General features: G+C 41.4%; 1 protein-coding gene across 1 annotated transcript in view; it reads right to left on the bottom strand.

Annotated features, from left to right (window-relative positions):
* Positions 1-2,546: 2,546 nt before the first annotated feature.
* Positions 2,547-12,899, bottom strand: part of DAW1 (dynein assembly factor with WD repeats 1) — a 77,693-nt gene continuing 67,340 nt past the window's right edge. The window contains exons 12-13 of the mRNA XM_089681516.1: positions 5,600-5,762; positions 2,547-2,860 (exon numbers count right to left, since the gene is read on the bottom strand). Of these exons, the coding sequence (XP_089537642.1) occupies positions 2,826-2,860; positions 5,600-5,762 (198 nt within the window). The 3' untranslated portion in view covers positions 2,547-2,825. The remainder of the gene's footprint in view (positions 2,861-5,599; positions 5,763-12,899) is intronic.

Consider the following 12,899-nt stretch of genomic DNA (forward strand, 5'->3'; position numbering starts at 1 on the left):
TGTCTGGAATAATTGGTTCACATAGAGGTTAAAGGAGATGTAAACCTTGACTGAATTATGTTTAGTTTACTGAAGCACTGTGTATCATAAACAGCCACAAAAAAAATAATTTTGACTAGGAAATTCCTTATCTTGGAGTACAGTACAAGACAAAGGACTAGACACAGGACTCGGGCAAAAAGAATGTTGGGGCTGCCCCTTGTGCACACTCATATGCCCATTCCATGAGACTCTAATATTTTAGCCAGCAACAAGGAGTTATCAAGACACAGAGAGGAGGGGCCTGTATCCTGTTCTGTACTCCAAGATTAGCCATTAAGAGGCAAGTCGATAAGGGACAGAAACAGAATTTCCATTTTGTACCCCTTTGAAATGGCAGATTGGACCCATAGGACCAGGATGTCTCTGATGCAGACTGATGAAAATGCCAACAGATATCCCCCACTCTAAATAGTGGGGGCACCTCTTCATTGTGAGAAGGGTTTCTGGCTAGGCTTGGTGGACATAGCAGCCCAGTGCTTGTGAGTAAAGAAAGAATTAAGCCTTGGTTTTGAAGTTGATTCCTGGGGGGATTGAAGTGGAGCCTTTAGCTGAGCGGAAGTACTGTAGTACCCATTAGAGTAAGAGACTTAGACTTTTCTTGTAGGGTAGGAGTACCATTTCCTTAGTGACGTCCTTGATGAATTTATCAGGGTTTTTCCAAAATAGGCATTCACTGTCAAAAGGCCTGCATACGCAAGACGCTTTTCACAAGCAGATTTAGCAGACCAAGCTTTCAGACACAAAATTCGTCACATATACATAGAGATAAAAGACATTCTACAGACTTAGTGAATTGCATTCTCTAGAGCATAGTATCTTAACCAGGGTTCCTCCAGAGGTTGCTAGGGATTCCTTGAACAATGAGCAATTTCTGCCTCTCAGATAAGTTCCCACTGACACCATTGATCTTTTTAGCTATCTGTAAAGAGGGAATAACCGCAAGTGTACGGAGCAGTTTTTCCACTGACCATAATACTAATGTATCAAGAGTTGTGGATGTAGTAGTTTTTAGTAGGGGTTCTTGGAAGCTGGAAAAATATTGCAATGGTACCTCTAGAGCCGGGGGCGGCAACCTGTCGATCACGATCTACCTGTTGATTGTGGGAAGCCAACGGGCAGATCACAATCAGGGTTGTGCTGATCTGTTCCCCCAACCCCCGCTGCTTTTCTTTTAATAGCAGAGCAGAGTGAGAGGCAAAAGTACATGAAGTGACACAGCCATGTGTAGGTACCTCTCTCTTACCTTACACTGGTTGTATATCAGAGTCGAGTGAGAGGCAGCACAGTGCTGGAAGGAGGGCGAACAAGCCGCACCACCCATCCCACCCCCCTATCTTTGATTTCCACCATATTGTGCAGGGAGATCTCAAGCTCTGAAAGGTTGCCTACCCCTGCTCTAGAGCATCAATACAAAACAATAAGCCTGCGGGGATAAGCTGCAATTGTTTTAGGAGAACAGGGTCATCAAAGACAGGTTCCTGTTCTCTGTTCATTTTGGTGTCCTGCAAATAACCCATGTCTGTGAATAAAAGACCCGTGTCCTGTACTGTAAGATTAAGATAAACATTTTACCTTTTTTCTTCCTTTGTTGTGTCTGTTCTGCTGACCTCCTGCAGCTCCTTTGCAGCCAATTTCTGTCTACATGCATGCACTCTGGCTGCACTGCATTCCTTAGGGTGGGATTCCAATGGACATCATTTTGTTATAATGGCAACTTGTAATCTCAGAAGCCCAAATGACAGGGTGACAATGCAGGAGTACAACTGGGAGACAGGGAAAGGGCATTGTCACCCTATACATAGTAGGAAGAGCCTTAACAAGGACCTTCATGGCAGGATCACCAGTTATTATATAGTGCCCATTCAGGCTACTGCATTGCAGTAATGCACATTTTAATGTCCCACACACAGAGCTACGTGTTTTTTGCTTTGCTGTTCATTTGGAATGCCAATTAGAAAAATTAGATGGCACACCACAATGCATATGTGTTTTAGTGCACTACAACCTTTTTTTTTTAATAGAAAAGTCCACAGCTTCTGTGTCTACCCATGTCTGAGTCACAATGGCATATTCTGGGAAGGCCAAGCAACTTTGCCACCTCCTGTAATTATCAATGAGAAATATGTCCACAAATGGTCACCCTTAGTACATATCTAATAAACAAGAGTGCTAAGCTGGCAATTGAGACAGAATGTTCAAATGGTATTTAGAGGGTAGCCAGCAGTCAATGACTGTAATTTTTTTACAATGCAGAAGCTGCTGACCATAGACAGATATTATTGAACGCTTTATGACATTACTGCATGCTGGGAGAACAGGAAAACTCCCTCGTAATCTCTGTATACACTGAGCACATTTAGAACTCATGAGCCAAATGTGACCCTTGTTATTAGATTTTTCAAAAATGTTCTAACAAAAGCTAACCTTTTAATTTGCTGTTTTACTAAATCCAACTGTGCATGTTGTTAGCAAACCATTCAAGAACAAATGCAAATTATATCCAATTTAAATACTTTAAGATATTTTAATGGTAGTTTTAAAAACACTAATATAAAAAATCAACTTTGCAACATAAAAACATCAATATACAGTAGCACAAGTGATGTCAACATGAAAGATCCAGACAAATATTCTATTGGAGCAAATCGCTGGAACACTGTGTGATAGTAAGTGTAATACCACTCATGGAGAGGATGTTGGATGAGGTCATGTATCAAGATGAAACAATCATTACGAGTGTCATTTTTTGGCTCTGATATTTTAGATGGAGAAAACTGAAACACCTAACGCCATATTCTGCAAGTGTTGTCCTTACTCCCTGTTGAAAAAAAACATATAGTCCATTAATATATTATATGAAATCATTTACTTTTCTCTTTCAATAAACGTTTATTGAAAAGTTTTAAGAAATAAAGTGTGTGACTGTGATCAGATGTACAGATGAAAGTATAACAATGACTTACAAGTCAGTAGCAGTCGTACATTAACTAGAGAAATTATAGCAAATGACTAAACGTTTAGCATCATTTACTTTTATTAAAATAAAAATAAATATTTTGTACAATTAAAGCTCAATCCCAGCTCAATTTTGTTTTGGATAGAGCGTTGAAGAGATATAGCCTATATCAGGTATTTATTGCCTGTGTTTTTACTGGGGAGACTTCCCCTTACTTCCAGGCAGGACATCTTTTCATGTCAAAAGACAACCAATAACTTCATATATATTGAAATCACAGGAAATCTTCCCAGGCACAGGAATAACACACAGATGCATCTGATTCAGCAACTGACAGCATCTTTGGGCAACATGATGACATCATCACCCTCTGTCCTGGCAACCACTCAGAATCCAAAACTGCTCAAACAATTTTCCTGGCAGAAAATATTTTGATCCAGTTAAATATGACTGTGAAGGTTCTCATTTACCCAAGTCATGCTATATCTAGTAGTACTTAAATTCAACTGGCTGTGTTCTGTAATGTTAAAGACTTTTTGTAGACTATGCAAGCCACTTCTTCATTTCTAGTGAGTATCAGGAAAATACTCCAGCACTTGTATACAGTGAAGAACAGAAGTATGTGAACACCCTGCGATTTTGCAAGTTCTCCCACTTAGAAATCTTGGAGGGGTCTGAAATTCACATTGTAGATGCATTCCCACTCTGAGAGACAGAATTTAAAAAAAATTCAGGAAATCACATTGTCTGATTTTTAAAAAATTTATTTGTCTTGAACTGCTGAACATAAGTATTTGAACACCTGAGAAACAGCAAGAATTCTGGCTCTCAAAGACCTGTTACTGTGCCTTTAAAACGTCCACCTCTACTCCAATCATTAATATAACTTAGTAGCACCTGTCTGAGCTCTTTAAAGACATCTGTCCACCCCACAGTCAGTCAGACGCCAACTCCTACCATGGGCAAGACTGAAGAGCTGTCAAAAGACACCAGAGACAAAATTGTGGACCTCCACAAGGCTGGAAAGGGCTACGGGGCAATTAGCAAGCAGCTTGGTGAAAATAGATCAACTGTTGGAGCAATTGTTAGAAAATGGAAGAGGCTAAAGACAATTGTCAGTCTCCCTTGGACTGGGGCTCCATGCAAGATCTCACCTCGTGGGGTATCACTGGTGATAAGAAAGGTGAGGAATCAGCCCAGAACTACAAGGGAGGAGCTGGTCAATGACATGAAGAGAGCTGGGACCACAGTTTCAAAGGTCAGTTGGTAGAACACTACGCCGTCATGGTTTCAAATCATGCATTGCACGGAAGGTTCCCCTGCTCAAGTCATCACATGTCCAGGCCCATCTGAAGTTTGCCAATGACCATCTGGATGATCCAGAGGAGGCATGGGAGAAAGTCATGTGGTCAGATGAAACCAAAGTAGAACTTTTTGGTATAAACTTCACTCGTGTTTGAAGGAAAAAGAAGGATGAGTTGCATCCCAAGAACACCATCCCTACTGTGAAGCATGGGGGTGGTAACATCATGCTTTGGGGTGCTTTTCTGCGAAGGGGACAGGACAACTGCACTGTATTAAGGAGAGGATGAATGGGGCCATTTATTGTGAGATTTTGAGCAAAAACCTCCTTCCCTCAGTCAGAGCATTGAAGATGGGTCGTGGCTGGGTCTTCCAACATGACAACGACCCAAAGCACACAGCCAGGATAACCAAGGAGTGGCTCTGTAAGAAGCATATAAAGGTTCTGGAGTGGCCTAGCCAGTCTCCAGACCTAAATCCAATAGAACATCTTTGGAGGGAGCTGGAACTCCGTGTTGCTCAGCGACAGCCCCAAAACCTGACAGATCTAGAGGAGATCTGTGTGGAGGAGTGGGCCAAAATCCCTGTTGCAGTGTGTGCAAACCTGGTCAAGAACTACAGGAAACGTTTGACCTCTGTAATTGCAAACAAAGGCTTCTGTACCAAATATTAACACTGATTTTCTCAGGTGTTCAAATACTTATGTTCAGCAGTGCAAGACAAATAAATGATTTAAAAATCATACAATGTGATTTCCTGATTTTTTTTTTTAATTCTGTCTCTCACAGTGGGAATGCACCTACAATGTGAATTTCAGACCCCTCCATGATTTCTAAGTGGGAGAACTTGCAAAATTGCAGGGTGTTCAAATACTTCTGTTCCTCACTGTACACGCAGGTAGCACCAACACCTTAATCCAACCACCATGGTAAGGCAGATGTGATTGTCCAAGAATAAAATGGGAGATGTGAGGATTGTGAAACCTCACTGTTCTACTTACATAATCCCATCCTTGGTGACATGAACGCTTCAGAAATGTTCATCCTTCAATTTACATGGCTGAAGGTGTAAATTGTTCAAAAACATACCAATTTTTCTCCAAAATTGCTTATGTGGAATATTACACAAAAAAGACACAATTCTGTTCTTTATATCAGACGAATCACCTTTAGCTGGCCACATATTTCTGATTGTGCAATCTTCTTTAGATCTATAGTATGTTGTACAATTACATAGTTGTTGTTAGATCTAAAGGAGACTGCAATAACAACCAGGTTGTAACAGAAACAACAGACTTACCCGTAATGATGGTGTTTCCTTCATAGTTGAAAGCACAGGAAAAAATCTCATCTGTGTGTCCTTCTAGTACCTGGACACATTGTCCTGTCTGAGGGTCCCATAGACGTGCAGTCTTATCTGAGCTGGCCGTTAAGATGCGTGTGCCCTGGGCATTGAAGCAGATCTGGAAACATAAAAACGAAGTGATGGTAGGAATATGTACGAATATGTACATTTTACACGTTAATGTACACTAAACATCTTTCTGTAAATATAGAACACTTTCATGACAATCTGGAATAAAAAATCTGTAGGATTTCAAATTCTAGTCCATCACTGGATAGCCTACATCTCTGCCTTAGACTGGAGAATAGCAAGGTAAGCTGTACAGCAAGGGAGACTAAACTCTGTGCTAGTCAGAATGAGAAACAATTGTGACCACATTATAGAAAAAAAAATAATTAAAAGCTACAGTGCCTTGCAGTGACACCATATATCCCATAAATATATATTTAGTCAAATTGTAAGCCTTTGGCCTTACACTGCTCATCAGAATAGGGGGCTGTATTTTCAGCCATTTTAAGTAAACAAGTAACTTATAACAAGTAAGGCTGGCCATACACCACTCAATTCCTCCATTACCACAGTCAGTGTTGATGCCGGAATCCCTCCAATTGCCCTATTATATTTTGACAGCAAGAGATTTCCCCAGCATCAGAATACAATGATCACTGCTGATAGCTATAGCTGCCACAGTGATCACATGAAAAAACACGACAGGCTGGTTAAATTGGAGTCAATTGATAGATTGACTTCAGTACAACCAGCCTGTTCATAGATGGATTGAAATTTGGCTAGTCCCTGCTGAAACTAACTTAAGCAACACGTAGAGGGATTAAAAAGGAAAGAGTAATGTCACTACATCCTCTATAGAGATATAGCAGTTCTCCCTGGGCCCCTGACTTCGGGGGCTAGGGAACAAGTGCTCTATGTGCACTCACTGGTCACTGTAAAATGCTGACAATAATTTGTTGCTTCAGCATTTCTGGTAACTCTCTAGCTTGTTGATTATTGTGTTGTAACCAGGCAAATACTGCCTGCATGACTTTAGTGGAAAGTATGATTTCACTGAAACATTATTCACCAATCTGATCAGTGTCCCTCTTATTCAAAGAAAACGTCATGTCCATTTCTGTAGCTTACCTGACCTACAGCTCGACAAAGACATAAGATGACCAGGACCCAATCCAGCCAATATTAGTCAGGTTGGACAACACTGTCACATCTATGGCAGTGGAAGAAATATCACAGCACACTATACTTGGGGGTAGAAATCAATCTCACACATTTGAAAATCGTGTCTTTCCTTCAAGATGACCCAGAGGAAATAAGTTGTCCACTCACTTCGCCCTCCTTCTCCCCGCAATTATTGTATGCTCATGGACAATCTGCCATTAGACATTGCTCTAGAGTTTAGACATTTTTACTGTGCTTGCAGGATCCAGCACCCTTATATAACTATGCTCACCCTAAGCTGTTCCACCCTAAGGGTTCTTTCACACAGAGCCACTCTGTTCCATGAGCAAATCCCCTGAATTAGAGCCAAACAGGTCACATGTCAGTGTTTTGACATCAATGTCCTTCAATGTGTGTCTTACACAGCACACACAGGTGGACCCAAGATAACTCTATGGGCAGTCGGATGTAATCAGACTTGTGTCTGTTTACATCAGACTACCTCCATTCCCCCCCTGATCAGCAGGGAATCTGTGAGCAGATCCCCAGCTGATCGGCGCCTAGTGGGACAGATGTCACATCCATGCCAACTCAGTTTATGCAGAGTGGACACAGACATACCAGACTTAGCTCTTTGGGTGGCTAGGAGTAAACAGACTCAGCTGTCCTTTTACATCAGGCTACCTCTGATCTGGTCCTCCAAAATGGAAAAGGACTGTGTTTTTTTTTTTTGTTTTTGTTTTTTGCTGGACCTGATCAGATCCAGACTACGTGGGTGTGAATGGACACAAGTCTGTTTACATTCACCTGTCCATAGGGCTACATGGAATTTCTGATCAGGTCTGCCATAAAAACTGACCTGATCAGAATACCCACGTGAAAGGGGTCTAAAGCTGCAAGCAAAATTAATGATCATTCCCTATAGGAAAGAAAACAAAATAAATAATTATTTGCATATGCACTGAAACAGAGCAAAGGAAAGAAACTATGTGGTCTGTTTGGCAGTGCAAAAATCACAGATCTTATTGGTAGGAGACTCATCATATATTACTTTTTAGCTGTATAAGTGGCCATAGGATAATCCCGTTGTGGCCCACAGAAATTTCCCATCAGTAAAAACATAGCATGCCTATGTATGTGTATAAAATTCTGCAGTGGCCTTGTCTCTATTGCATAATATATTTATGAGATGAGATCACAATAACCTTGCAGATGAAATGCCTATTAAGTTTGTTTGTTTGTTTGTTAGATCTGTAGCACAGAACAACTCAGCATAAATATTTAATTAAAAAAATTATCTTTTGATGGCAACAAGAAATGGAAGAAAAACACTAATGGCGGGTTAAGCAGACAGCAAGCCTGAAGCAAAAATAGAATCAATGCTAACCAATCTTATCCGCTGTTTATTGAACATTCGACCCAATTTATAAATCAGCTACACAAGAAGGAAACATAGAGCTATTATCCATACAAACCAATAAGGCTACTTGTTAGATTTTCAGATTGGTCAGGATGTGTGTTATGGGTAGCAGCTCCAGTTCTGGTCTGGATGCATGTTATGGGTGGCAGCTCCAGTTCTAGTCTGGATGCGTGTTATGGATGGCAGCTCCAGTTCTGGTCAGGATGCATGTTATGGGTGGCACCTCCAGTTCTGGTCTGGATGCATGTTATGGGTGGTAGCTCCAGTTCTTGTCTGGATGCGTGTTATTGGTAGCAGCTCCAGTTCTGGTCTGGATGCGTATTATAGGTGGCAGCTCTAGTTCTGGTCTGGATGTGTGTTACAAATAGCAGCTCCAGTTCTGGCCTGGATGTGTGTTATGGGTGGCGGCTTCAGTTCTGGTCTGGATGCGTATCATGGGTGACAGCTCTTGTTCTGGTCTGGTTGTGTGTTATGGGTAGTAGCTCCAGTTCTGGTCTGGATGTGTGTTATGGGTAGCAGCTCCAGTTCTGGTCTGGATGCGTATTATGGGTGGCAGTTCTAGTTCTGGTCTGGATGTGTGTTACGGGTAGCAGCTCCAGTTCTGGTCTGGATATGAGTTATGGGTGGCGGCTTCAGTTCTGGTCTGGATGTGTGTTATGGGTAGCAGCTCCAGTTCTGGTCTGGATGCGTATTATGGGTGGCAGCTCTAGTTCTGGTCTGGATGTGTGTTACGGGTAGCAGCTCCAGTTCTGGTCTGGATATGAGTTATGGGTGGCGGCTTCAGTTCTGGTCTGGATGCGTGTTATGGGTGGCAGCTCAAGTTCTGGTCTGAATGCGTGTTATGGGTGGCAGCTCCAGTTCTGGTCTGGATGTGCTTTAAGGGTAGCAGCTCCAATGCTGGTCTGGATGTGTGTTATGGGTGGCAGCTCCAGTTCTGACCTGGATGCATGCTATGGGTGGCAGCTCCAGTTCTGGTCTGGACGCGTGTTATGGGTATCAGCTCCAGTTCTGGTCTGGATGCGTATTATGGGTGGCAGCTCTAGTTCTGGTCTGGATGTGTGTTATGGGTATCAGCTCCAGTTCTGGTCTGGATGCGTATTATGGGAGGCAGCTCTAGTTCTGGTCTGGATGTGTGTTATGGGTAGCAGCTCCAGTTCTGGCCTGGATGCGTGTTATGGGTGGCGGCTTCAGTTCTGGTCTGGATGCGTATTATAGGTGGCAGCTCTAGTTCTGGTGTGGATATGTGTTACGGGTAGCAGCTTCAGTTCTGCGCTAATTTTCATGTCAGCCTTCTGGAGTCTGTGGGTGATCAATATGCCTAAATTTAATACTTTTTATAAAGTACAGGTGACAGTGTGTAGCAAGTAGTTATTCAGGGAGAAATTTACAGAAAAAGAAGCAACACCACTATTCCTTTAAGATAGCTCTATCTATGTAAAACTGGCAGGAACAGTAGGGAAGCAATCTTCTTCAGATCCACTTCAAACAGACAGGCACGTTTAGCAGAAAACACGAATAGAGAACAAGAATGCAGCTCTCCAATACAGGCGATTACACAAAGCTTGCCTTCCTTAACATCCAACATCCAACAGTAGGTGATTTCTAATGGAAGAAGAAGATTTGCCACAAGGGACACTTAATACTAACTGTAAGTCACGTCCTTTGTGCTAATTTTTCTGCCTTTATTTTTAGCTAAACTCAGGCTTTTAAAGGGTTAACTGCTCATTTTGTGTAGGAGAGAGGAGAAGTACTTTTACTTACCTGATCTTCTGCACCCATGCTCCAGTGGTGGACTGTCCTTCAGCGCCATCATGCCCAACAAAGGGCTATAGAACCTATATCAGTCTTGATGAAGTCAAGACCTTAGAATGCTGGAGTGTGGGAGAGAAGATGCCATGGGGACTGGTCTAGCAACGCAAAGGAACAGAGGATCAGGTAAACAAACATTCTTATATTCTTTTCTGTGTCCCCTAGACCTTAACAAGCAATTACCCTTGTAGTGCAAGTGCTAGAGTTGTGGTTTAAGCTCCTGAAAGGATTATTTCAGGTATTTATATAGGGCCAACAATTTACATATATATTATACATTCACATTAGTCCCTGCACTTAAGGAGCTTACAGTCTAAGGTCCCTAACTCACATTTATACATACAGATGCTAGGGCCAACTTAAACAGGGGCCAATAACATAACGAGTTCTTGTCCCTGTTTCATTTACTTCCTTACTTCAGGCCCACTTTGTAATGCAGATTGTGCTATATATAGCACATCTATGTCTAAAATGGCCACCAAAATCTCATAAGACCTCAGTCAGAACTACTCACAGGTTCTTCTAAGATGGGACCCAGATTCCATGGCAGAGGATACGAGTCCCCTGCCAAGCTCCCTCTATCACCAGTTGTAAGCAGCAGTAGTTTACTACTGAGAATTAAAAGGAAAGTGATTTAGTGCTCACATCATTTTTCAGCACTACTGATCTGACGGAGTGGAATCAGTGCTTCTTGAGAATAGTTGGGAATCCCAACCACCTACCTACAAGTGCCGTTGCAATTGTGCAAATTAAAGTGAAGTGCAATTGGAATATAGTTCATAAGTGCATGCACATATAGATCTGTGAATTCTTCATAATATTTCATACATCTTATGCACTAATTCAATCCACCAACTCAGTGCTCTTGGTGCAAACTGCTCCCAATGGTCACCACATTCATCAAAGGAATTTGTCTCTCATTTTACTGATTGGCAAAAAGGCATTGCATAGATTTCCCCTCAAGGAGCTCAAACAATCCACTTTCCACAATCTCCATTATTCGCTAGAACTCAGGAGAAAAGAGTGGCCCACAAGGCGTAATTCCATATAAAAATGAATGTATTAAAAGATACTTACAACCACTCAAAAATTACTCTTTGCATATCACTCATCAAAGTCAAATTATTCATTCAATATGCCATTAAACCGCCCAGCTAGCACAGGCACTATTCTGACCATATCTGGTCAAACCGTATGGACATGAAGTCACTTTCCAGTATGTCATTGACATCATGCAGTCGCAGTCATTTATATTATTACCCCATTCCTACATCCTTTATATTATATGGATAAATACTACATGAGACCCAAACTTTTTACTTCCAGATCCCCACCTTCTAAACCACTACGATCTTCAATTCATATAATTACCAAACTATACATCAGTAGTCATTAATGAAACAGTTTAAATCTGGCTAGAATTATGTGGATGCTTAACAAAAAGTAATCAAACAAGAAGGGTTGACTGACAAGGGCTTGAAGGTAAGGAGAAACTTCCTGCACGCTGTGTTCACAAAGCAGAAAGGAATAAGATGCTGCAGCACAGCATCAAGCTAAACCAGTACCATAGTATATATATATATATATATATATATATATATATATATATATATATATATACACACACACAGTTGTGTTCAAAATAATAGCAGTGTGTTGAAAAAAGTGAATAAAGCTCAAAATCCTTTCCATACACACAAATGCATTGGGAACACTACACATTCTATTCCAAATCAAAACATGAAGAAAAATATATCAAAGTTGTGTTGTTCCTCTAAAAAAATTGAAGAAAAGTGAATATTAGACTGTTCAAAAAAATAGCAGTGTTTGTATTCTTCTTTACAAACTCAAACATTCACTATATAAACTGAAAAATACTTGAAGATTTTGCTTTCCTTTGAATCACTTAATTAATATTTAGTTGTATAAGCACTGTTTCTGAGAACTGCTGTACATCTGTGTTGCATGGAGTCAACCAACTTCTGGCACCTGTGAACAGGTATTCCAGCCCAGGATGATTGGACTACATTCCTCTATTTCTTGGTTTTGCCTCAGAAACTGCATTTTTGATGTCACCCCACAGGTTTTCTATTGGATTAAGATCTGGGGATTGGGCTGGCCACTCCATAACGTCAATCTTGTTGGTCTGGAACCAAGATGTTGCACGTTTACTGGTGTGTTTGGGGTTGTTGTCTTGTTGGAACACCCATTTCAAGGGTATTTCCTCTTCAGCATAAGGCAGCATGACCTCTTCAGGTATTCTGATGTATTCAAACTGATCCATGATCCCTGGTATGCGATAAATAGGCCCAACACCATAGTATGAGAAACATCCCCAAATCATGATGCTTGAGCAACCATGCTTCACTGTGTTCACAGTGTACTGTGGCTTGAATTCAGTGTTTGGGGGTCGTCTGACAAACTGTCTCCGGCCACTAGACCCAAAAAGAACAATCTTACGTTCATCAATCCACAAAATGTTGCGCCATTTCTCTTTAGGCCAGTCAATGTGCTCTTTGGCAAATTGTAACCTCTTCAGCACACATCTTTATTTCAACAGTGGGACTTTGCGGGGGCTTCTTGCAGATAGCTTGGCTTCACATAGGCGTCTTCTAATTGTAACAGTACTCACAGGTAACTTTAGATCTTCCTGGAGCAGATTGTTGGCTGAGTCCTTGCCATTTTGGCTATTCTTCTATCCATTTGAATGGTAGTTTTTCGCTTTCTTCCACGTCTTTCAGGTTTTGGTTGCCATTTTAAGTACTTGCCAACCGCAGATAGCCGAATGATGGCTACACTGCAGCCGGCTAGTTCTGGGAGGGTATCATATGACGTCCTACCAGAACGCGCTCTCCT

Source organism: Staurois parvus, unplaced genomic scaffold (assembly GCF_062004578.1).
Source record: "Staurois parvus isolate SC_StPar_1 unplaced genomic scaffold, SC_StPar_1.0 ptg000270l, whole genome shotgun sequence".
NCBI lineage: Eukaryota > Metazoa > Chordata > Amphibia > Anura > Ranidae > Staurois > Staurois parvus.